At 37.1% G+C, this 27,149-nt stretch overlaps 1 protein-coding gene across 1 annotated transcript; it reads left to right on the top strand.

The window, feature by feature from the left end:
* The first annotated feature begins 562 nt into the window (after positions 1-562).
* atg2a (autophagy related 2A) lies at positions 563-27,104 on the top strand. Its single transcript, XM_048202803.1, has 42 exons — positions 563-1,109; positions 1,803-1,965; positions 2,062-2,211; positions 3,574-3,676; positions 4,419-4,557; positions 4,804-4,998; positions 5,667-5,769; positions 5,965-6,132; positions 6,566-6,708; positions 7,325-7,400; positions 7,735-7,987; positions 8,075-8,216; positions 10,225-10,323; positions 10,408-10,575; positions 10,707-10,971; positions 12,575-12,662; positions 12,776-12,944; positions 13,022-13,164; positions 13,352-13,506; positions 14,335-14,489; positions 15,686-15,836; positions 15,961-16,145; positions 16,383-16,463; positions 16,563-16,669; positions 16,757-16,849; positions 16,930-17,000; positions 17,091-17,167; positions 17,437-17,607; positions 17,686-17,812; positions 18,405-18,628; positions 18,797-19,026; positions 19,407-19,542; positions 19,614-19,826; positions 19,906-20,007; positions 20,111-20,195; positions 22,613-22,766; positions 22,849-22,918; positions 23,098-23,180; positions 23,289-23,410; positions 23,595-23,749; positions 24,625-24,777; positions 24,914-27,104. Exons 1-42 carry the CDS (start codon positions 939-941, stop codon positions 25,148-25,150), a joined length of 6,075 nt encoding a protein of 2,024 aa, XP_048058760.1. The 5' UTR covers positions 563-938; the 3' UTR covers positions 25,151-27,104.
* The last annotated feature ends 45 nt before the right edge of the window (positions 27,105-27,149 follow it).

Here is a 27,149-nt window from a genome sequence, read left to right as displayed (position 1 = left end):
ATGTAAGATTTGCAAAATTCCCTTAAGGGGGTCAAAACAACCCCTATATCTATTTTTGACACTTGACCAGTCTGTGACATAATGGGTAAATCCATTTGACCTTTTCTCATTAGAACAAAACATAAGTTTGAGTGGGATGTAAATTTCCCTAGGCTTATGGTATAAAATGGACTGAGTCGTTGATAGTTTAGCTTTTCCCTTTGCTCTTCTATCTGCAAATGACTTAATTATTGTTCTTTCTTTCTGTATATTCTGATCTTCATTTATTAGATACAATACTCTAGATTTTACAGTACTCTAGATTTTATTATTAACTATTAATTACTTAATGAATTTGATTGTCTCTATAATTTTTAATTAATAAATTTGTTATTCCTTATTCAAATTTAATCTCTGACATAATCATTGCTGGACTGCCTGGATCTCATTCAAGTTTTTGCATCAGCTCTACACAGTAAAAATAAAATTTGGTACATGTTTTCTTGTAAAACTGGATCAGGAGATGACCGTCCAAACATGGCGGATTGACGCCTCCAACTTCCGGCACCTTCATTCTGCGCCCACGTCATCACGCACGTTCGTTTAGTCCGAGTATGAAAACAATAAACAACCCGTTGGCCAGAGGAACCGTAGAGGACCTGTCGCGAATTTCAGTGACATATATTATTAAAGGCAGAACCGGAGTGACCCTTTTCAACACAAAGAACCTCTTTTAAACGCTGCTGTGGACAAACTCAAGTCCAAAAACGAAGAACCGGGGGATTTTGGTGTCAAAGGACAGGAAGTTAGACGGTTTCACCCGCTCTTGTCCATCCTAGTACGCTTGTATTATTGCATTCTCACTTTCACACACAACCGAGGGGGTTTAAGTCTGTTATGCAGGACTGGTCTCTTGTTCCGCCACCTCTCAGCTCCCTCTCCCCGTCTGCTCTGGCCCTATGTCTCGGTGGCTCTTCCCCTGGTCGGGCTCAATAAAGAAACGGGCCTGTCGGTACCTCTTGCAGCACTACCTGGGCCACTTTTTGGAGGAGAGACTCAGTTTGGACCAGCTGAGCTTGGACCTGTACAATGGCAGCGGTGTCATTACTGAAATTAACCTGGATGTTTGGGTAAGTGTGGGGTAAGACATGACCAGGCCAGTTTCCTTGTCCCCTTATTGCCAGTGTTTCGCAATATCTGGACTTCAGTATGAGATCAACACACTTTGTTAGTTGAAGGAGCACTCATGTTTCCAAAAGCTTGATGACTTGTGCAGAAAATACCGCATCTTAGATCCTCTTCCTGGTCTCGAGACACAGTGACAAAGGTTTACTAACTTTTGCTTTCACATTTTAACTCTGAACACTTTATACATTTTTGTGGTGGTGTCATCAAACTGGGGTCTGCAAGGGAGTGGTAGGTCCGTGGAAAAGTTAAGAGAAGTGTATAAATAAATAATATAATTAAACTAAATAAATTTAAAAGTATTTAAATAAATAAATAATAGCAAATTGATAAATAAACAAATCTAACAGTACAGTGCGATAATATATTTACAATAATATTTTACACATTTACAATTTTAATTTTTCCACAGTATAAATTGGGTGTTTATATATATATATATATATATATATATATATATATTTTTTAAATTTTAAGTAATGGGTCAATTGAACAAGGATGATCATTTTAGGGGGGTCTGTTGCATGAATTAACACAATATCCTGCCCCTGTTTCACAGTCATTTTGACATCTTCTGTTCTTACATGTGATCATGTGACCTTCATATTCTCTAACTATACTCTTAATCCTCTTTTCAGGCGGTGAACGAGTTGTTGGAGTCGTTGGGAGCTCCGCTGGAGATTGTTGAAGGTTTTGTGAACAGCATCGCAGTGACTATTCCCTGGGCGGCACTTGTGACAGAACACTGCACCCTTGAAGTCACTGGATTGCAAATAACATGCAGACCCAAATACAGAACCAGTGAGTTCTGTTGACCGTTCTTTGTGGACTCGTTTGGTTATTTTATACAGGATTGAGTTACAACTGTTCAATTGTTTGTTCTCTGATCTCTGTTAGACGGAAACTGGGATTCCCAAGGATGGTCGTCATGCATGACGTCCAGCATGCAGCTGGCCCAGGAGTGCCTGAAGGACCCGCCCGAGGCGTCAGAAGAGCCGCCTGCTCCACTGGAGGGGCTGGAAATGTTTGCACAGACCATCGAGACAGGTGTGTCTCAGCTCTTGTGTCTAGTACATTTGCATATTGATTCATGAAGTAAAACTCTCACTTGGCAGTGGTGTTTAAGGTCTTTTTCCTTCTTTTGGCTGATATAACCTGTTATTACTTCAACTGCACCATTCTGAGGTCAAAAATATTTGTGTTGTAACTGACAGTTGTCCCAGGCAATGGATGTTCATCCATAGTTCTTCTAGTTATCTAGTGTATATATATATATATATACATACATACATACAGTACAGTCCAAAAGTTTGGAACCACTAAGATTTTTAATGTTTTTAAAAGAAGTTTCATCTGCTCACCAAGGCTACATTTATTTAATTAAAAATACAGTAAAAACAGTAATATTGTGAAATATTATTACAATTTAAAATAACTGTGTACTATTTAAATATATTTGACAAAGTAATTTATTCCTGTGATGCAAAGCTGAATTTTCAGCATCGTTACTCCAGTCTTCAGTGTCACATGATCCTTCAGAAATCATTCTAATATGCTGATCTGCTGCTCAAGAAACATTTAATGTGTACAATTGTACAAAATATTTGTGTACAATATTTTTTTTCAGGATTATTTGATGAATAGAAAGTTCAAAAGAACAGTGTTTATCTGAAATCTAATCTTTTGTAACATTATAAATGTCTTTACTGCCACTTTTGATTGATTTAATGCATCCTTGCTGAATAAAAGTATTCATTTCTTTAATTTCTTTTCAAAAAAATAAAAATAAAAATTCTTACTGACCCCAAACTTTTGAACGGTAGTGTATAATGCTACAGAAGCTTTGTATTTCAGATAAATGCTGTTCTTTTGAACTTTCTATTCATCAAGGAATCCTGAAAAAAAAGTACACAACTGTTTTCAACATTGAAAATAATCATAAATGTTTATTGAGCAGCAAATCATATAATAATAAATTAATAAATTACTTTGTCAAATATATTTAAATAGTACACAGTTATTTTAAATTGTAATAATATTTCACAATATTACTGTTTTTTACTGTATTTTTAATTAAATAAATGTAGCCTTGGTGAGCAGACGAAACTTCTTTTAAAAACATTAAAAATCTTAGTGGTTCCAAACTTTTGGACTGTGTGTGTATATATATATATATATATATATATATATATAATAAATATATAATTTTTTATATTAATGAAAAACTAAAATGTTAGTATGCATATAATAAGTGGGATAATACTCTCAGCCAGTAATTATCACTAAATAAGCCTTGACAGGATGATTGAGAACCTGATGTGTGGTAGACGACCAGATTACTGCAAGTTTTCACATTAGCATTATCTCACTGTATTTAGATTTCTTTTTGGCCTGTTTGTGTGTTTTCAGTTCTACGTCGAATAAAAGTCACTTTCCTGGACACCATAGTGCGAGTAGAACACCATTCCCTGGACGCTGAGGCTGGGGTCGCCTTAGAGATGCGCATTAAACGGTGAGACCATGAATTCCATAGTGGATGTATTTAGTTTTTTGTCTGTTTATTTATAAAGTATGGTGAATTGTGTGTCAGCTAATGTAACTTCAGTAGATGTGCCATTAATGAATGGGTCAATACGATGTTTTAATGTTTTTAATGCTCACCAAAGCTTCATTTACTTGAACAAATATTCAGTAAAAAAACCAGTGATGTTTTACACTTCAAAATAACTGTTTTCTATTTGAATATATTTTATAATGTAATTTATTCCTGTGATGCGAAGCTGAATTTTCAGCATCATTACTCCAGTCTTCAGTGTCACATGATCCTTCAGAAATCATTCTAATATGATTTGCTGCTCAAGAATTTCTTCTTATTATAAATATTGTAAATAGTTGTGCTGCTTAATATTTTTATGGAAACTGCTACATTTTCATGATTTTTTGATGAATAAAGTTCAAAAGGAAAACATTTATTTTTTTTGTAACATTCTAAATGTCTTTACTGTCACTTTTGATCAATTGAATGCATCCTTGCTAAACAAAAGTATTGAATGCTATTGTAAAAACATATTTTCCCAGTCAAAATACTTTTTTAATCTTTACATTCTTTTAGTCAATATGCCGGTCACGTTAAAAATACTCATTGACTCATAAACATCAAACATGTCCTTTAAAACCAGCCATTTCCTAGAGTACATTCCTTTGTTTGTGACCAAGCTGTGTTGTGTCCCCGGTGGTGATGTGTGGTACTGCAGGGTGGATTATTGTGATGAGGCTGTAAGAGACTCAAGCCAGACAGTGCCTGTAGACATCCACCAGCCACCAGCCTTCCTGCACAAGATCCTTCAGCTCAACTCTGTACAGCTGCTCTATGAGACCCTGGGAGCATCACAGGTCAGGAAAACTATATAACCTGTTAATTAGTGGCGATTACATTTAGAATGACCCCACTTTTTTCCACTTAATACACTTGTGTATTAATCTAATTTTTACTTTAAACATTGTGTACTACGAATATTGTTGCTTTTGATGTTCCTTATTTGTGAGTCGCTTCTGCGAAATGCATAAATATAAATGTTGCAATGGCAAGCATACATTTCCTGTCAGTAATGGACAGTGTCATTCAACTCATCCATTTAGGGGCTGATCCATTCTGATGTCATGGCGAGCAGCAGGGAGACGGATGAAAATGATGGAGATGATGATGCCTCTGATGTCCCTCAATCATTGCATCCCACCCCAAAGCCCCCTGAGCCTCTGCTGATTGGACAATGCTCTGGATTCATAGAGACAACAGTCAAAATCAAACAGAATGAAATGCTGCCTGGGCCAAAGGTTTGTGTGTCAGCTGTTTACATTCACTTAAGACATAAGACAAGGATATTTTGACATATTTTTGTGTATATTTGTCCGTTCAAGTGCAAAAAGAGAACTCGGTTCAGTATCACGTACAATACTGTATGACGGTTGGCTTTCTGTGTGCGCGTTTTGGACGTGTGTGCAGCACGGAAAACAGAAAACGAGTCATCTTCTTGCACTTAAATGGTTTAAAGTCATATTAAACTGCACACAAAAGAATCAATAAGAGGAATTGAAATTTTAATTTTATAAGAAGTATCAGATTCCTGACCTTAAGTATCCGATTCCAGAATTGGAATCAATTTTTGATTCCCAACCCTAATTATAGCTGTATATTACTGCCATATGGACATTACTTTGATACACTCATCTCTGGCAGATAACAGAATGCTTCCTATTTGTAACATTTAAACAAATCAACTTTACAGAAAATGCTTGAAACTATAAGTTTTGTGAATAGTGCTATACAAACTTGAATTGAATTGGTTAGGGATTTTTTTTATGAGATGGACAATCATGATTCTTCTGAATCAGATGTTTGCTTCAGCATGCATGCGAGATTTTGATTAGTCGTCCCAAAAGATCCATCGTTGTTTCATTGTTCACACAGAAAACTGTATTTCTGATTTTCTTTTTTCTCTTAGTTTGAGTTGGATGGTAAAGTAGGGTGTCTCCACCTGCTGCTGTCCCCCAGTCAGATCACTCAGCTGACAGACCTCTTGTCCTCCCTCTGCATCGAGACATCGGGTAACATGAGCACTTTGTTGTGTGTTGGTCATAATTTTTTAACACGCTTTATGGCTCACTTTAAATATGCTAAAATATAGTACAAATGAGATGCATCAACAATCATCATGTGGCTGTTTGCACCACCAGTCATTTTCTTGTATGATTGACAGTGTCCAGTGAAATGACTCTGTTCTTTCTCTCTCTGTTTGTCAGATGGCAGTGGTGGTGTTGGTGTGTCCGGTGGGGGTGTTTCTAGGCCTCTGGGGTCTGATGATTTGCGACTGATTGAAGAGGATCTTAGTAAGCAGCTGAACTCAGAAATGTATGACAGAGACCTGGAGCTGGATTCAGAGCCCTATATCAGCACTCTGGAGAACGGAGGTGAGGATAGTCAATATTTTGTTGAGGTTATTATAGATGACTGATTATAATTGTGGGTATGTTCAGAATGGCACACTACTAGATTACATTTTTTGCAGTAATCTAATGTTTGGAATAATTTTTTTCGATGTTTTTGGCTGCATTTATTTGATCAAATTTTTTTTAATATATTTTAAAATGTTATTACTTTGATTCAAAGCTGAATTTTCAGCATCATTTCTTCAGTGCCACATGATCCTTCGGAATTCATTCTAAAATGCTGATTTGCTGCTGAAGAAACATTTATTATTATTATCATTATCATTATCAATGTTAAAAATGTATTTCTTAGTAACTTTTTGTCTCTTGAATTATTTGTAGTTCTGTATTTTGCCAGAATTGTTTGATTTTTGTTATTCTGCGTGTTTTGATCGTGACCGTTCTTCTGTCTCAGAGATGTTTTATTCAATGGGTCCTGGTTATATGACCAGCAGTGTGTTGTCGACACGCTCTGGGAGTGAATTATCTGACAGCGAGATGGAGTCGTCCATTCATAGCCAGAGCAGCCTGGCTCAAACAAACCCTGTGTCTCCACAGGTCAGTGTAAGATTCAAGTTCAATTTCAGCAAGTTTTGTGTTTCTATTGATTGGACACTGAATAGTTAATTCAAGTGTCCAAACATTTTTCATAAATTGACAAAAAAATTGTGTGGATTAAATTGCTTTGTTACAAAAACGTTTATACTTTTCTCTCGTTAAGTCACATTAGATTTGCTCTATAATATTTGGCTGTATTAAAAAGCATTTGCTAATTCTTTAGTATTATGCATGCAGTTTTTCTGATCACATATTAATTGAGAGACTACATTTTTTAATTCATTTCCAGCACTGTTTAAGTAAATTAGCAAAAAAAGAAAGAAAGAAAAGAAAAGGAATGGTATAGAGTATGGCACTAACAACAATGAGGTCATGGGTTTGATTCCCAGGTAATGCATGAACTGATATAAAGATATACTGTTTATTAACATCACTTCCGTTAAAAGCATCTGCCAAATGCATAAATGTATAATATGCAGGATCTAAGATTACACACTTTCCCTTATACATTTAAATACATTTTAATTTAATATATTGACTACATATACTGTTATGCATCAGCTACCCATGTACAGTGTGTATGATTGGCTTGCTCTTTATGATATGTCTCTTACAGGGAATGCTTAACTGTCCTCGTCGTTATCCTGTACCAGGATCCTTATCTAGTTTGCCTCAATGTAGCAGACCTCCAAGTATGTATCTAAACCTCTTTTAAACAAACACGTTCCCCCGGTTTCACAGACGAGGCTTAAGCCTAGTCCCAGACTAAAATGCATGTTTGAGCTGTAAGCAACTTCCACTGACATAACTTGCACTGCCATTGTTTTGTCTCAAGATGCACACCAGTAATGTTTTTTTTCCCTAAGGCTCATTTATAAAAGCTACTAAATGTCCTAATTGAACTAAGGCCAATACTGGCTTAATCTAAGCCCTGTCTGTGAAACCGGGCCGTTGTGTAAGTCACTGCCTTCCATTAGTTTTTTATCTTGCAATCCATCAACAGTGTTTTTATTTTTTTCCCAATAGAACGGTCATCTCGAGGCGGCCAATCAGAGCCGATGAAACCAGACTCATTGCTCCGTCTCTCTCTGGGTGGAGTCACCCTGACTCTGTTAGAGCAGGACCCACCTCCTGGGCCAGATGGGCTCTCCTCATTGGCTGAGGTGTCAAGGTTGTTTTTCCGTGAGCTTGCGTTCTTTAAGGACAGCATGTTCAGCGAGAGAGACTTCCAGAACCTGAGAGGAAGCTTTGCTAAAGCATGTGCCTACTCCCACATCAGGTAAAACAGGAATCAACTGCTATGCTCACCAACTGAATATGTATGTACACACACTCCTTTTGACTCCCTCTGAACTCTGGTCTTCAGGGTGACTGGTGCAGCAGTGCAGCTGGCATGTGAGATGCGTAGCGCAGGGCGACACACCCGAGCCACGACCTCTGACCTGTCCTTCAGCAGGCTGGAACTGCTGGAGTGCCTGTGGGACTCGGGCAGTCCGCAGTACACAGAAGTAAACGGCACACCTTCAGACTCTTACACCCAAACGCTATAATTTCTCAGGCTTTCTGGGTTGATCTGTTCAGCCCTAAAACTCACTAAGCCCCAAAGCGGTTTTTGCTTTAAATCGAGTGGTCAGTCACCAAGGTTTTCCAAACTGCACCAACATGTGAACTTATTTACAGTGCAGATTTTTAAAGGGTTCATATTTTGTTTTGTTTTTTCCTCTGCAGTCCTAATTTATTTGTTAAAGGGGTGGTTGATTATAATTTCGCTTTTTTTAACTTTAGTTAGTGTGTAATGTTGCTGTTAGAGCATAAACAACATCTGCAAAATTACGACGCTCAAAGTTCAATGCAAAGGGAGATATTTTCTTTTAAAGAATTCTCTGTTTAAGGACTACAACAAACGGCTGGTAGGGACTACAATGAGCTTCTTCCTGGGTTAGTAACATCACTAACCCTAAAATTTACATAAACCCCACCCCCGAGAACACACAACAAAGGGGTGAGGCCATGTTATTGCAGTAACACAAATGCAATAGCATGTCATAAAAGCAAGATGACAACATAAGTTATAACCATAATTAAACTAAACTATACCTGTTCTATTCTTCATGCAGCATATATTCTCTGGCTCTGTAGGATCTTAGAACAGTTCCTACATGAGCAATTTATAGATTATCATGACAGAATATGCTCATCATTGACTTTAAGATAGTTAACTCCATATTGCAACATAAATTAATCAACTAACCATTCAGAAACATCCTGTTGCATTCTACATGTTGTCACTTCTTCTTGAGTCTCTTCATCATTGTCCGACTCCAGTTTGAACATAAAAGGCTGAACAGTTTCTGACATTTTCAGTGAGTCTGAGTGAGGTAATCGGTGCTGCTAACACAAGCTCTTGAAACTCCGCCCTCTTCTTGAGAGCAGCAGCTCATTTGCATTTAAAGGGATACACGCAAAAACAGCGTTTTTGCTCACTCTCAAAAATGATCTGTGGGGTATTTTGAGCTAAAACTTCACATACACACTCTGGGGACTTATTTTACATCTTGTAGAAGTGGCATTATATGACCCCTTTAATCTTTACTATGAAGTTAAGCAACTATTTTTCCCAAACTTGTCATTAAAAAAGTGCTTATAAACCAGCTGATGTCAAAAAAGAGAAGCTTTAAAGCAGGGGTTCTCAACCCTGCCCCTCAGGGTCCAATTTCCTGCACAGGTTTGTTCCAACCCTAATTTAATCAAGGCTAATTTAATCCATTTAATCAACTGCAGGAATGTGGACCTCGAGGGACGAGTTGAGAGCCCCTGCTGTAAAGGCTCCATGCAGGTTTCTGCCAAAATAAAATAAAAGTAGGACGTTTAACATTTCAGAATGAAGAAATTAATGAAATTTTAGTTTAATTAAAATTATTATTATTATTATTTTAAATCAAATTTTACAGTGAAATATTTCAAAAAAATGTATTTTAATACTTTTGTTTTGTAATAATAATAATTAATAATAATTACTTCAGTGTTGTGATGTATTTCCAAGTGAAAAGGAATGAAACCCTGACCCTTAATTTTAATAAGCTTAGAATTAAATAGCTGTAATTTTGAGACGACATGTCAATGACTTATGATTATGAGTGGCTGAACCTCCACATACTGACCTAATGCTGAATAATGTTCATACTAATTTTTGAACTCTTATTTCACGTAAAGTCCTGTTTTTCATTATATGTCCTCTTGAAACACATTTGCTACATCATTTTGTAGAATATTTTTTGTTTCATTTTTTCTTTTACTTTGCACTCCGGAACACAATCTGGACGGTCAAAACAGTCAACCAGCCCTATTACCAGAAAATTACCACTTGGTCGCTAGATTATTACAGATGTGAATACTGTTTGAGTTATGACAAGTCAGATGGCCAAAAGCTTGCAAATCCCCAGCAGGAAACATCTTGTAGGCTGATGAAGGTTCTGGAAGAGTTCTTGTGAAATGCATGTGTGTTTCTTCTCCCAGCTTTTGCAGTTCCAGTCAGCCGGTCTCTTCACGATGGGCACCACTGCTAGACCCTGTGCCCAGTTCCACCACAGTCTGTTTGAGAAGCACATGCGAAAGGTACTGCAGCTTGACTTGTGAGATGTGTTCTTGTCTTTGACTATAGATCTATATTAAACTGTTCTTGCTGTTTCTGTCCTGTAGAGTGGAAGCAGGCGGCGTGTGGTGCGCAGAGACAGCTCACTGCGGGTCGAGCTCGGGGAGCTCAGCTCTGAGTTGGACCTGGACATTCTGGGCCGACTGGAGGACGTCCTGCAGGCCCTGAGCCACTGTCCCTCACCACCCCAAAGAAACACAGCACATGCTGCAGAGGTCACTAGAAACTCCAGTTTTAAAACAGTAACCCATTCTTCACAGAAAAAGCGTTTTGGTTTATTTCAAACCTTTCACAATAAAATTGGCTGTAATGTAATGTGTTTATTCCTCTCTCTTTATCTCTGCAGTCTTATTTGTTGGAGCTGCACTCTTCTCTCCTGCTCCAATCTCCTTACGCCGTGCTGAAGGTCCGTTTCCCCATCCCTGACCTTCGACCCCCGGGGCTGAGGCGACCCCTAAGCCAGCGTGCAGTGCGCAATGAGATCTTGAGTCTGCAGATCTCCAATCTGGAGCTGAAGTCTCAGCAGGGGCCAGACGTTCAGCAGGACGGCCCCTGCAACCCAGGGGCCAAACTTACCAAACTACTAGAGGCCTGTTTCACTGATCTGCACGGTAAAGCATCCTAAGATCAAAAGTAGCATATATTCTTTTTAGTTATCACATACACTACTGCTCAAAAGTTTGAAAGAAATTAATACTTTTATTCAGCAAGGACACATTTAATTGATCAAAAATAACAGTAAAGACATTTTATAATGTTACAAACATTAATAATTATTAGAACCTGAACCAGCTAATCAAGGTCTAATTAGGCATACTAGAAACTTATAGGCAGGTGTGTTGAGACAAGTTGAAGCCAAACTCTGCATTACAGTGGCTCTCCAGGACCGAGTTTGGAGACCTCTGTATTAGACATACAAACAAGAGTGAATGTGTGTGTGCTTCTTAAAGGTGCCCTAGAATTAAATATTTGAATTTTTCTTGGCATAATTAAATAACAAGAGTTCCGTACATGGAAATGACATACAGTGAGTCTCAAACACCATTGTTTCCTGCTTCTTATATAAATCTCATTTGTTTAAAAGACCTCCGAAGAACAGGCGAATCTCAACATAACACCGACTGTTATGTAACAGTCGGGATCATTAATATGTACGCCCCCAATATTTGCATATGCCAGCTCATGTTCAAGCATTAGACAAGGGCAGCCAGTATTAACGTCTGAATCATCAGACTAGGTAAGCAAGCAAGAACAACAGTGAAAAATGGCAGATGGAGCGATAATAACTGACATGATCGATGATTACATGATATTTTTAGTGATATTTGTAAATTGTCTTTCTAAATGTTTCGTTAGCATGTTGCTAATGTACTGTTAAATGTGGTTAAAGATACAATCGTTTCTTACTGTATTCATGGAGACAAGACTGTCATTATTTTCATTTTTAAACACTTGCAGTCTGTATAATGCTAAACACAACTTCATTCTTTATAAATCTCTCCAACAGTGTGTAATGTTAGCTTTAGACACAAAGCACTATCAAACTCATTCAGAATCAAATGTAAACATCCAAATAAATACCATACTTACGCGATTAGACATGTTGCATGACGAACACTTTGTAAAGATCCATTTTGAGGGTTATATTAGCTGTGTGAACTTTGTTTATGCTGCTTAAGGCAAGCGCGAGCTCCGTGGGAGGGGAGCGTGAGCATTTAAAGGGGCCGCAGCCTAAATCGGCTCATATTTAATGATGCCCCAAAATAGGCAGTTAAAAAGATGTTCTACGGCACCTTTAAATAAAATATTATTTGCAAAGTTTAAATGGACTACTTCACAGCTAGACCTAGAACTTCTTTTACCATTCTTATTTCTTATTTATTCCCTTAAATCCCTTTTAATCCTTTAATTATCTATTTTCTTTAAATAAAAATACCAACCCTCAAAATAACAATTGTGACCAATTTGTTTTTTTTTGTTTTTTTAACAAGATGAAATTTAATTTCCATTTCCATTTCCATTTTTTTTTTTTTTTTTTTTTTTCTTAAATGTTGCTAGTCAGTACAGATTATTCTAAAAGGAAAAATATATTTGCTATTAGTTTATGTTAGATTTTGTTCTCTGTTTCTCTCTATTTAGATTCTTTCTACGGTTTAGTGTTGAGGATACAATGGTATTTTTGTTCTAAATGAATTTGGTGTGTGTGTGTTTTAGGAGTGTATGAAGGCTGGGAAGGAGAATCATTTCCCTGTATCCGTGTGCAGAAGAGCCCAGATCCACAGAACCCTGATGGCATTCCCAGGTGAGTTAGTGAGTGTATGTGTGTCTGAGATTATACTTTGGGTAAAATCAAATACAACACAATATATTATACAAATCTTTACAATCTTAAATCGCTCTCTTTTCCACCGGTAGGATTCAGGTGCGAGTGAATGAGGGAGCGGGCTCTGACGGTGTGGGTGTGTGTGAAGGGGTGAACAGGGATCTGGGGCTGGGCTCCATGTCTCTGGAGAACCCATGTGAACTACGAGAGAAGAACAGCTCTCCCTTCTCATCCAATCGCACTATGTTTGAGACGGAAGAGGTATGTCCACCTCATCGGTCTGCTTGTCCGTCTTTCTTTCATTCCTATACTTCACTCATTCTCTGTCTCTTTCTCAGATGGTGATCCCAGCCGACCCAGAGGAGATGGAAGAGTTTCAGTCTCAGTGTATCTGTCAGTGTCAGTATGTGGTTGATATCACGTTTCCTGTAGCTTACATCCTTCTGCCCAGTAAAGAGGCTTTTCTGAGCGTCTATAACAGGTATCGCTCAACACTCAAACATTCAAGAGAATTAACTGTTAAAGCTTTATCTCTGAACATTGATTTCAAATACCCTTTTCAGCATAAATTAACATTTTAGATTATATGCATGTTGTGTCAGGTACAAAAAAGAACTTTTTTTGCAAGACAATCCTTAAAATATATGTCTTTAACTCTTTCTCCGCAGGATTAATAATGATCTGTTGATGTGGGAGCCCCCTCCACCTCCTCCATCCCCTCCTCCTGCTCCTCCTTCTTCTTTTCAAAGTTCTCGTAGTCCTTCCCACCAGCACAGACCTGAAGATGATGAATTTTACCTCTGTAAATCTGCCTTCAGGCTGGGTCAGTCGTGATCATCTGTTTCATATTTCAAATTATGAACATTTTGGCTCAGGGTTATTTTAGTGTTATTTATATACCATTATAGTATTTATTCATATTTTGAATTAGCTTTTAGCTTTTATTTTTTATATTTTCAGTTTTAATTTTAGTTTACGTTTCAGTAATTTTGATGTGCTTTTGTCATTTTTATTAGTTTTTTTTTATATAGCTTCAGTTATTTCAGTTTTAAGTTTATTTAATTTCAACTTATTTCATGCAAGTTGTTTTAAATTTAAGTTTTTCATTCAATATTCAGATTTTATTCTGTTTCAATAATTTTAATTTTGGTTAACAATAACAACACTGTTTCGGCTTGTGCTGTGTTGAAAATCCTTTACCTAATTTGGTGTTCCTGGTCAAAAATGAACGGCATTTGAAATTGCTGGTAAATCTCTCATTATGCTATATTATCATCAAATATTGGATTTAATCTTTTTGTCAACTTGTTTTTATTTTAATTAGCACAAGTTTTGTATTTCTTTTTGGAGCCAACTGATCATAGGCATCATTGGTCTGTGCTTATGCACCTGTATTCGAGTGAAAAAAGTTCACTCAAGCTTATTCACCTCCAAAAAATCTTTGGTGCATAAGCTCAGATCAATGGAGGTAACAAGGTGGGAGGGAATTTTGAAGTTTTTATACCCTCTTTGAGCAAAGTCAGTAAGTTTTAGTCCAATCTGATTACATTAACTAGCATTTTCAGGAAAAAGAAAATCCTCTCTGGGTCAAAATGACCACAACACAATATGAGGGTTAAAAATTGATTCCTAGTCTTTACACTTATTCCAGAATCTGACTCTGAGGAAGAGGAGCCTCAGTTCTACTCAGCCAAACAATCAAAAAGAAGGAAACACTTAGAGCCTCAGTCCAGCCACGACCTCAGTCTGCTCTGTTTAACGGTGCTGATTGGCAAAGGTCGCCTTCAAGCCATGACAGACAGCAAGGTAAATTAAATGAAAAATTGCATGATACATTGGTGTAGCGTTGTCACTAGGGGTGTAACGGTACACAAACATGACTGTTTGGTACGTACCTCGGACACAAATTGTGTCTCTCTCTTTAAAGAAATTAAATTATAATGAACATTTATTTAAGGATAAAAAAAAATTATCTCCACTAATGCTGTAAACTACAGTCAAACCAAAAATTATTCAGATATTTTTGATATATTTTTACAAGTGGGTGCAATAGTTCATTTATGTAAGTGAGGATAGCAAAATAAACTGTGACATACTATACCCAAAAATTATTCATACAGTGGACTACCAGTAAAATTGATACAAATTTGGAACCTAAAAATTAAGATACTTTGACCTGACCATGTTTTACTTAAGTGTTATCTGACATAATTAGATTAATTTTTTCTGACACAGTTTAACTCTGAGATCTTGTCATATTTTATTACCATTTTTTTTTAAACTATAGTGAATAAACTGTATTAATGAATGAAATGTTCTGGGTGTCTGAATACATTTTGGTTTGACTGTATATACAGGGAGCACTTTCTTGCACATTACTGTAATATTAAAGGTTACAATTAACAACAGAGCCCAAACTATTAAATTCTGTTGCTATTTATTTTTAGATATAATAATCAACACTCAAATAAAAAAAAACAAAAAAAATTATAAATTGCACATACGGCAGGTTTTGCATTAACTTCTAAATCTAATTATTAAATTATTTTTCAATTATATTTTCCACTCCAATTCATTTTTGAAATATAATATTTACACAGTTACTGTCATGACTTGTTTTCATGACAAATTTATTTAAACATATTAAACAGTTAAGACATTACTATCAGGTAAAGTAAATATAATGAATATATAAGCTAATATATATTTAGTGAAATGCTCCCCTCTAGAGTTCAATTCTCTAGTGAACTAACACACTGTGGACACTAAATGACTTACCTGAGGTAAATGTAATGCTACGAAAAACTAGTTGAGAGATTATTGGTGTGTGAATTGCCTGTGACTGACTGTATTCATCGTCTGACTGTATGCACTGAACTGTGACATCCATACCGTGACAGTTCGGGACGAATGCATGTAACGTTGCACCCCTATTTGTCACAATAGCAACATTTCAGAAGTGGACACCAATACCAGTAAATTTTGATACTGTTCTCTTTAAGAATGAAGCTGGACGTAAAGTGGACCTCTGTCATGGAGAACTCGTTTTGGACTTGGAAGGGGGGAAGATTTTTAGTGTGACGCAACACCAGAACAATCCCAATCTCAACTTCTTGACCATAGAGAGCAAAAGAGTGGAGCTGTATCATAAAGGTGAGCTGTTAAACCTTTTCAGATTACATCTAAACTCTTATTCCTGTAGTTTTTGCATGAGGAAAAAGTGATTATCCTGTTCTGATATGACAAATGATTTGTGCGTCTTTGGCTCTTTATACAGCGGAGGTGCCAGACTCCCCTATTCCTGTGAAATTGGAAATGCCCAGGTTCACTTCCCCAGGTCATCTGGACCCTACCATTTACCCCACAGAGGTGGGGGTGAGCAGCGTCGGTGGCCGAGAAACCGGCGTTCAGATGCTGTCGACTGCCATTAAAATCACATTAGATCCTGAAAGGAATGTGAAGGTTAGTGTGTTACTTACATACAGCATACTTGCAAGATGTAAACTATATTATCGCACAACTCTGACTTGCTTAATTAAGATATTATAATCATTAACATTTTTTCTGTAAAGCTGCTTTGAAACAATGTGTATTGTGAAAATTAATATTGTATCTGCTTTTCGCCTGTCACTTCTGTTAATAATAGGATTATTGTTGTTTGTTTGTCACCTATAAGTATTCATCTCCTTTTCTCTGCAGGAGTTTCTGGTCGCACTGCGACTCCATGGTGCTACTTTACGACATCACATGGCGTTGACCAATCATAGCTGGCATGAGCAGGTACCTGTTGGTAACTAGATTAGATACGTACTTTAAATGGTCATGTGGATCTGTCATGAATGTATGGCTGATGTGTATCTCTCTTCATTCTCTATCCAGATTGTTGATTTCCTTGATGTCATCGATGATGACATTTTAGGCTACACCCCACCTGCTGTAATCACAGTTCTTCACACACACCTGGCCACCTGTGCAGTGGACTACAGGTATTGTAGCAACACTGAATGTTTAGTGAAGTCTGACAAATATTCTTTGCTCTTTCTGTCAACTTTCTTTGTCTTTTCTCCCTCCAGGCCTCTTTATCTTCCTCTGCGAGTTTTGTTTACAGCCGAGTCCTTTTCTTTATCCAGCAACATCATTGTGGACACTGCAACCTTTCACCTCAGGTACTGGTGACTGTAGTGTGATCCAACGGTTGCACGGAGATCAGTTGATTGGATCTAACCACTCTGAAATCTACTTTTAGGTTTATCTTAGATGACTCTGCATTGTACCTGTCTGATAAATGTGAAAGTGATACGGTGGATTTGAGGCGAGGTACAGAACAAGCATAGCTTTTAAGATCTGAATTTGCATTAAAGACTAAAGGTGGGCCACCTCTAATCATGTTGTGTTTGTCTGTGTCAGACTATGTTTGTGTGTTAGACATTGATCTGCTGGAACTGGCCATAACGACTTGGAAAGGAACCGACTCAAGTAAACTGGTTAGTTTCATGCTAACTATCACTGGCTTGAAGATTTCATAGCATTTGACTTTTATTAAGTATTATATAGGTAGTTGATCAGTAACATGACCAGTAAACATCAATATTTTAAGTAATTTATTTATTTAAAATGATAATAATATTTCAGGACTCTGCAGTAGCTGCTTAAAAATGAATGTTGACTTCCCACAAATGCTTCTGATTTTTTTTCTCTTTTTTTCTGATTTATCTTGCATTTTGTTTTTTTTTTGTTTTTGGAATATTTCCAGACTCAGCCGCTGTTTGAGCTCCGTTGTTCTAATAATGTAGTTCACGTACACACCTGTGCGGACTCGTGCGCTGCTCTAGTTAACATGCTGCAGTACCTGGTTTCCCAAGGCGATCTACACCCTCCCCCTCGCCACACATCCCCCACAGAGATCGCTGGACAGAAACTTCTGGTGAGATTTGTCTTTTAAAGCGGTACTACAGCTTCTTTCCCCCTGTTTGTGTTCAACTCTAAAATGTCTGTCTTTTAGCTGTCAGAAAGTCCCGCATCCCTTCCATCCTGCCCACCAGCAGAGACAGCAGAGATTAACCAATGCGACCTCACAGATGCCTTGATCGACACAGAGAGAATCCTACAGGAAGAGACGCAAGATTCTGGTGAGACTTTGGCAGTTGCTTATTATAGATCCAAGGCATGTTTAGAACAGAACATGTAGAAATCAAGTTAATGTTTTGTTTTATGACTAATCATTTTTAGATTTGTAAATAGGTAATTGTTAGATTATATTTAGACTAGTTTGTGGCCGGTAAGATGTTTTTGAAAGAATTCTCTAATGCTCAACAAGGCTGCATTTTTATGATCAAAAATACAGTAAAAACAGCTATATTGTGAAATATTATTACTATTTCAAATAACTGTTTTCTATCTGAATATATTTTAAAATGTATTTAAAAAATCTTCTGCATCATTACTCCAGTCTTTAGTGTCACATGATCCTTCAGAAATCATTTTAATATGCTGATTTTGGTGCTCAAGAAACATTATTATCAATATTGAAAACAGTTATGCTGCTTCATATTTTTATTTCAGGATTCTTTGATTAATAGAAAGTTCAAAAGAACAGCATTTAAAATGTCTTTACTGTCAAAGTAAAAGTTTAATGCATCGCTGCGAAGTGAAAGTATTAATTTCTTAACCTATGAATGGTATAGATGAATGGTTATTCAATTCTGTGTATTTGACAAGCAGGTTCGCCTTCCATCCGCCGAGCCTCACCCGTCTCGGTCTATCTGTTCCCGGGAGAAGCCCCCAAGCTCCGCCCCTCTGTTCTAGAAGGGGAGGAGTCTGATATTGATGGACTGGTCACCACAGCTATGGAAGCTCATGCAGATATGATGTCAGAGGAAGGCTCAGAGGGTTCCACTGACAATGATGATTTCTGCATCCTAGAGGCTCCTGGGATGGGCATCCCAGTATGTGCTCATCTCAGATTTAATGTTCTTTTAAGTTGCTTTTAAGTACATTGGTGTAGGATTTTAACAGTTTTCACTCAGAAATTGCTTGTAAATGGAAGTGAAAGACTGAAATAATATTGTTTTATTTACAACTTGGACTTTCAACTCTCTCTCTCTCTCTGACAGCCTAGAGACGGTGAGCCTGTGGTGACCGTGCTCTCCCAGGGTCCTATAAAGGTGCGGGATGGGTACTACTCTCGGCCACGGGGCAGTTCAGATCTGCTACGCGCCCCGGCCCGTTTCCCAGTGCCTCAGAACAGAGTGGTGCTCCGAGAAGTGTCCGTCGTCTGGCACCTGTATGGTGGCAAAGACTTTGGCGGCAAACCCAGCTCAGCCCATACGCCGCACAGCCATAAGTAAGTCCTGCAGAAGGTCAGAGAAGAGAGAATTTTAGGGAGCTTTGTTTGATTGGCTGGTCCGAACCTGAGTTCAACTGCTCCCCCTGCCCCCGCTGGATTGTGTTCACACTGTATTGTTTGATTTCGAACCGCATTTCTTTTGCGTCATCAGAGCAGCAGCTGTTTACTTGGTATTGACTCGGTATCGAAGTTGGTACTTTTGACAACTCTAGAACACCCTTTTTTAACTTGGGTATAGTTGGTGGGCGTTTTGGTGCAGATCTGAGTGCAATTGCAATGTTTACATACACTGAACTGAACAAAGGGGGCAGGCTCCAAAACAAATGCTCCAAACGAGCCAGGTGTGAAAACGCCTTAAGGTTGTTTGTGTCTCTCAGGGTTCGCTCAGCTGCTCCCGGAGCCCGTGGTTCTCCTTCTCGTTCAGCAGGGCCCTCGCGGCCCCAGAACTCTTGGCGGTGGGTTGGAGGAAGTGGGCGGCAGCACACACTGCTCATGGAGATACAACTGACAAAGGTATATTGTATTGTAATAAGCCATTTGAAGACTCAGAAAGCCTTGTTTCTAACTTGTTTCTCCCTCTTCAGGTCAGTTTCCAGCACGAGACGTACCCAGTGGTGACGCCCCCTGCTGCAGGACTAGATGCAGAAGGACCGGGCCTTGGGGAGCAGCCTATTTCCCGCCAGGTGTTTATCGTCCAGGAACTTGAAGTGCGAGACCGCCTGGCTTCCTCTCAAATCAACAAATTCCTGTACCTGTACACCAGTGAGAGCATGCCCCGCAGAGCCCACTCCAACATGGTGAGTTACAGAGAGAGATAGAAAGAGAACAAGTTCCTGTTTGTGCTTGTGTTCTCACCTGTCCCACTCGCTGCTGTAGTTGACAGTGAAAGCACTACAAGTGATGCCCGAATCGGGTCTGGGCGGACCGGAGTGCTGTCTGAGAATCAGTCTGTTACCGCTGCGACTCAATATCGACCAGGTACGCATTACTCATTATATAACATCATTTTTCAGCATAGAGCAAATAATGTTTTATATTAGACTCAGTAAAAGCAACATACACATTTGTTTTCATTTCCCAGGATGCACTTTTCTTCTTGAAGGACTTTTTCAGTAGCATGGCTGCAGGAGTTAATCCTTACTTACCCGTCGACCCTGCAGCTGAGGGTAAGTCTGCCCCCTATAATAGTTTCTATTAATATTTAGATTTTTTTTACATAATACTATTTAAGTTTATTTCTATTTCAGTTTTAGTTCAGGTTTAGTTTTTTATTTCCAGTTAGTAATTTTTAGTGCTCCAACTTAATTCAGCTTGCCAAGGCAACATTTCTAATTTTCATTTAGTTTAAGTTTGTCGTTTAATATTTAAATTGTGTTTCAGCCATATTTCAGTGCACAAAAATATTTTTGAACTAGTACTAGTTTTAGTTTTAGTTAAAGGCAGGGTAGGTGATTTGTTGATAGCAATCATTAAGTTAAGTGGTCTAAATATATATTTAGTGTTGTCCAAGTTATAGATATTTCGATATGTATCGTTACTGAAATATCTGAAACGGTTCCAATGCTCCTTTTCTGCAGTATCAATACACCGATACCAGCTGCGCGTTCTTGCTCTCTTCTCTCTGACGGCGAATTGACACACCTGCCTCCTCTCATTCACTCGTCTCACTCGCTCCGGTTGAATAGTGCATGTATTGCGCATGATTTTACTCATTCCTGCAGGTTTCACACTCGCATCAAAAGCGCACGCACCACTGATCTATATAAGTGGCGCACATAAAGCCGTCTCTCATACAGCTTGCGAGTACCAAATTGACTCCTTTTTCAATGCACTAAAACGGTCAAATACATTCAAAATGTCAAAATGTCCGTCTTGCAGAGTATTCAGGTAAATATAGTTTTGGAACGAAACGCATGTTGCGTAACCGTATATTGGATCCGTGCATAAGCTCCTAAAGTGACAGCAGCCTAATTAACCTGCTGCTTTCTGTAATGTTAAACAAAGAAAAAAACAAGAATAGAAAATCACTTGCTACCCTTGGCTGAGTAACTTCTGTAACTTTAATTGTAAGCATTAATCTGAATTAAATTTTTACAGTGAAGAATTTTTACAGTGTTATTTTACATTTGATCACTTTAATTTCTGTAGTATTTCTTACCTAAATACTACTGTTAGACCCACCTGAAAAACTTTGTATTAAATCCATGTTTATTTAATTTGTCTCTTTATTCTATTGTATTTATTTGTGCTATCGTTTGCAATTCGTTTATTTGTTTTTATTTCATTACTGTTTACTTGTCTATTTTTTGTAAGTTTCGTTCAATGGTTTAGATAAAGCCTCCCTTGTTCTGTCTTGAAGCTATTGAAACAAAATTACCCAAATTATGAATAAAAATAAATAAATAAATAAATATATATATTCAATTTTAATGCAATTCATTTATTTGTATAGCACTTTTCACGATACATATCATTTCAAAGCAGCTTTACAGAGAATACATGTTAACATTTAAAAATGCATGTCAACAATTTAAAGAATGCAGTTAGGAAATAATGTAATAATTTAGGCAATTAATTTACAATCACTGTTAGCAGTTTAACTGAAGGTAGAAGTAATGAGCTCCTGGAAAAATGAATTACATTATATATATGGGATATTAACAGATATTAACAAATTATCTTTATGGCGGTATATATGGCAGTTTTCCCTGTGGAATCGAAAATGGTACTGAATGTCGATATTTTTGAAGGTATCGTATCGAAGTTGGAAATTCCATTATCGTGACAACACTATGTGTATGTATGTGTATATATATATATATATATATATATATATATATATATATATATGTGTATATATATATATATCGTCTGTGGAAGGCGTAGGACCATAAAATGTTCGTATAATTATTGCATTCGGTCCGTTATAATGATACAATGTATTTCCATACCTCCACGCACCCTGCTCGCACAGACATCACACGTCATCAGCACGTTTCATGCTATGCGGAGTTAGACAGACGTCAGTCGCGAGCACCACAACCAAAACAGAAGCAGGCCTTTTACAGTTCCTCCTGAACCAAAACAATGAGCATATTCTGCATTCATGCCATAAATACCATAATTTTGAAGAGACGGAAACCCATGACGTTATACTCCGAGCGGTTTGTGACTCAAATTAATGTATTTCAATGGCAACACTATCAACACCGAAATAAATCTTCAGCAGTCAGGTGGTACAGGTCAGTGCTCTTTGTTTACGTTCATTATTATTTTAATGTTATGTATTTTGAGACATGAGGTAGTTTAACGCCTTACCTCGTGACGCTTTTGCTCCCTGCTGTATGTGGTCATGTGTTTTGGTGGAGGCGTAGCTTGGGAGAGCATTCTAAAGGGAGGGTGGGATCTTATGCTTTCAAAGCCAGCTCGCTATTGCTAGCCTCTCCGAAAATTACCTACCCTACCTTTAACTATAAAAAAAATCCTGAAGTGTATATGTATTTAAATTTATAATTTTAATTTAATTTAATTTAATTGTGCATTGGCATTTGTGTCATCTTTATTTCTGATCACCTGATCCCAGTGAGGACTGACGCTCCTCAGAAGGCTTCAGATGACACAGATCCTGCCTCTGGATTGGGCCATGATCTCGCTGCTTCTGTAGAAACAACCTATAGTGAGCAGAGTTCTTCCTCCGCTGGCTCCTCGTCCTCCTCCGACCAACCCATCTACTTCAGGTAGAAGATCTGACGTCAAACCGCATTAGAAAACAAATGTGTCAATCATAATTAAGTTCCGTTTACACTCTTTCTCTTTTAGAGAGTTTCGGTTCACCTCTGAAGTTCCCATCTGGCTGGACTATCAAGGAAAGCATGTAGTTATTGAGCAGGTTGGCAGTCACCTATATAAAATATAAAATAACTGTGATCCTTTATGTTCATCTGTGTAGTTGGAGTGCTGAACCTTAACACAACAACATAAGCTCTCCCAGTTTTTCTGAATAATATCAGTGGTTTGTTTAGTTCAGCTGCTTTTGTATAATAATTCGTATTATCTCTGGTTTCCTAGGGAACATTTGCAGGCATTCTTATTGGCCTGGCCCAGCTGAACTGCTCTGAACTGAAGCTGAAGAGATTGTGCTGTAGACATGGGTAAATGCTCTCATTCACAAGCACATCTACATCTTCATCTTTTTGCCTGCTTTACTATTATATACCTTTTAATCTAGATCTGAAAAGTGAGTTGTTGTTTTGTCTCAGGCTGCTGGGTGTTGATAAGGTGATTCAGTACGCAGTGAACGAGTGGCTTACGGACATCAGGAAGAACCAGCTGCCGGGGATTCTGGGAGGTGTAGGTCCCATGCATTCTGTTGTACAGCTCTGTGAGTATGAGATGTCTTATTTCTGTTCAGTACTGTCTCAGCTGCTCAGTAATGCTGAAATTTAGGACAATATTTATTTGTGCTGAAAGTTTAATCATTTTTTCAGTGATGTTGGTATTTAATGACCATTAGGTTAATCTTGAATATTCAGATTGAATGCAATCAAGTTTTCTTTTCTCTGCAGTCCATGGTGTACGTGATCTGTTCTGGATGCCCATTGAGCAGTACCGCAAGGATGGACGCATTATCCGAGGCCTCCAGAGGGGGGCGGCATCATTCGGGACCTCTACAGCCTCTGCTGCCCTAGAGCTCAGCAACAGACTAGTGCAGGCAATTCAGGTATATACACACTCATAAAACCAAATATAATAATTCGTAATCATACTTCAAAAAACTGTTGTTTTATATTTTTATATATATATATATATAAAATATAAAATATAGTATATTTTTAATGCATGTTGTTGCTGTTTACCATGTTACTAGATATTTTTTGTTAGATTTTTCTTTTTGAAAAATTTAATTTATATGTTTTTATTAATTGGTTTATTTTATTATATTTTAATAATATTTTTAAATTATGTATATTTTATATTATTTTCTGGTATTAATAGATTTTCATATTAATAGATTTCTATTATGAAATCTATTATGAATAGATTTCCATATTAATAGATATTTTTAATTTATTCATTTTTGATTTGATCGATTTTTATTTTTTTTTTATTTGCATTTGTTTATTTTTGTATTAATTTTATGTACATCATTTGTACATCATATTTCTATTTTGTTATATTTTATAATTATATTTTTGAGATTTTTATAGTCATTATTATATTTATAGATATTTTAATATTAATTTTTAATAATATATATATATATATATATAATTTGTATATCATATTTATGTTTTTATTTTCATAATACTTTCATAATTATATTTATTAATTTTGTAAATATTTTTTATATTCATTATTATTTATGATTTTTAAATAGATTTTTCTTTTAATTTAATTATTTTTGTATTATATTTATGTATCATTTGTATATCACATTTATTTTGTTATATTTTTATAATTATATTTATAGTTTTTATATTTGTTGTTTACCATATTGCTGGATATTTTCTATTTAATATTTATCCGTCGCACCACACAGTAAAAAAAAATCCCCAGTGTAACCTAATAATATGGCATTTTCCCGTGTTTTGCCAGGCTACTGCTGAGACCGTGTATGACATCTTATCTCCAACCCCACCTCTGACACGTTACATCACTGAGGGACGCCCCACTCCCCGTCCCAGACGCACCCCTCAACCAGCTGACCTCAGAGAGGGTGTGGCCAAGGCCTATGACACTGTCAGAGAGGTACGTCCCTGTATTATTACAGACGTTCATCTCTGTGACTATTAATTTTAATAAATGTATAATATAAAGTGTTTATGGCTAATTCAACTCAACTCAATTCAATTTGACATCCTCATGCCATCTTTGCCTTTCCCAGGGTGTGATTGACACCGCTCAGACTCTATGTGACGTTGCGTCTCGTGGACACGAGCAGAAAGGTCTTCCTGGAGCAGTGGGTGGGGTTTTGCGCCAGATCCCGCCCACTGTGGTCCGTCCACTTATAGTTGCCTCAGAGGCCACTTCGAACCTTCTGGGAGGAATGCGGAACCAAATTAAACCAGATGCGCGGAAAGAGGACTTCTTAAAATGGCGCACCGAAGTTGGCCAAGAATGAGATTGACAGGCGTAAATGGAGTCTGATTTTTTTTTTTTTTTTTTTTTTTGTTAGTATGAATGTAAGAGTGTGAATCTGTGAGTATCAATGCAAAAACAAAGGACAAAAAAATTATAACTGAACCATTTTTAAGTGGCTTCCACATAGTTGCACACTTCATGCAATGCAAATGTTTCGTCTTGCACTTTTGCTAGAAGCGAGCGCTCTAGACAGCCAAGTGCAGCTCAGTCTCATCTTGTCGTATTGAAACGTATGCAATCATATCAGTCTGTAACTCTGTTTACCTGTGAGCTCAAGACCGGATGTTTCCCCTCTCTGAAACACTCATTTAACATCTGATTGAATCGATTCTCTCCCTCTGAAGTATTACAAACGTAATGTTGAATTTCTGATTTAGGTAAGGTGAAAGGCTCATTAAATACATTGAGGTGGCCTTACCATACTATAGAAGCTTGTTTCCGCCACTGAATAAAAAAATATAAAAGGTAATTGTGACTTTTTCTCACAATTCTCAGAATTGCAAGATATAAACTCGCAAAAACGTCAGTCTTTTTCCTCTTCACAATTGGACATGACACAATTGCGAGTTTATATCTCATAATTCTGACTTTATAACTTGCAATTGTGAGATTATATCTCGCAAAAAATAGTCAGAATTGTGAGATTAAAAAGTCGCAATTAGCTTTTTTTATTTTTTATTTCATGGCAGAAACAAGCTTCCATACCATACTTTTCATTTAACACTAGGAAAGTGATTCTTCTTTGTCCACTTGTGTTTTAAACACAGTCCTCTATCTTGATGTCTTTGTGCCATAATTCTTCTACATTGACATTATAAAGATCTTGTTTTAAACTGTCCTGTTGAACTCTTTCTTAAAGCTTAAATGCGTTCATTATTTGAGTGGTGCAATCAGTCCCAGAGTCTCTGAACGGGAATGATCACTCTTGTTTTCTATTCATTTTCTCTTCTTTCAGAATGTGATGAAAAATTGTTGTCTTGTCTTTTTTCTTGGTGAATCTTGCAAAATGTCCAGGCGCTTTCCTCAAAAGCATCGTGAGCGAAGTTGATCGTAGAGACCAGTGGTGGCAATGGGAAACGGAGCCCAGGTCATATTTGGCCCCAAAATAAAAATGTCATTTATTAAGTAATTCCATTTTACATTAAGAAAATGAAGCCTATTTTAGAGTTTCTTACATTGTGACATTGTTTTCTTGACAATTTGCATCTGAAAGACATCCGGATATTGTGCATTTAATTCTCCTAATTCTCATTTTCAATGGTGATTTTTATTTCTGTATTTAAATCAGCATAAAGTACAACAAACACACTCATTAAATATAAATACTTGGATATTTTAATATATTATTATTTCACACTGCAGTCATGAAAATAATGTCACAATGCAAACTTTATTTTCTAAAATGGGATTTTCTTTTCTTTTGTTTCCATTTTATCTCCCATTTTCTCCTAAATCAAACATGCTTGCTTTCATCTCATTAGTTGCCTTCCTACATGTTTTATATATTTTATTTCATATTTGTAATAATGGCTAATGTAATGTAAAAACTGATGATGTTGAGCATTTGATGTCCTTGTGCAGGAAGAATCGGTGGGCAGTTGGTCGGTTGACAAAGGGCTTGTGGGTAATGTTACATTCACATATTTGTTTTTTGTTAATGGCATAACTGTGTAAGGGAAGTGAGTTTTTGGCGTGTGTTTTTATGTCCAAGTATGTACAGTGTGTGTTCTGAGTGAGCGTGTAAGGACATGCATGTTTGTGTATCGATGGTTGACTGGCTGGCTATGTGATTCATAGCTATCAGTGTGTTTCTTCTGTAATTACAACTATATCATACGCTGTAAGAATCACCTGTATAGTACCAAGACAATGTGTAAACAAATTAATACAACAACAAAAAAAAATAAGGAATAAAAATGTGCATTTGAAAAATATTGCAATGTACTGTTGTAAATGTTGCATACACAGAGGCAATAGTA

This window comes from Megalobrama amblycephala, linkage group LG9 (genome assembly GCF_018812025.1).
Source record: "Megalobrama amblycephala isolate DHTTF-2021 linkage group LG9, ASM1881202v1, whole genome shotgun sequence".
NCBI lineage: Eukaryota > Metazoa > Chordata > Actinopteri > Cypriniformes > Xenocyprididae > Megalobrama > Megalobrama amblycephala.
Note: the sequence above shows the minus strand (reverse complement) of the source record. Positions and strands in the feature narration are given on the sequence as shown.

Bases quoted from the DNA above. Each gene is read 5' to 3' on its own strand.
- atg2a (XM_048202803.1), top strand. From the start codon at position 939: ATGTCTCGGTGGCTCTTCCCCTGGTCGGGCTCAATAAAGAAACGGGCC. The intron at 1,110-1,802 runs GTAAGTGTGGGG...TCCTCTTTTCAG, and splicing joins AAATTAACCTGGATGTTTGG to GCGGTGAACGAGTTGTTGGA. The intron at 14,490-15,685 runs GTAAATTAAATG...GTTCTCTTTAAG, and splicing joins AAGCCATGACAGACAGCAAG to AATGAAGCTGGACGTAAAGT.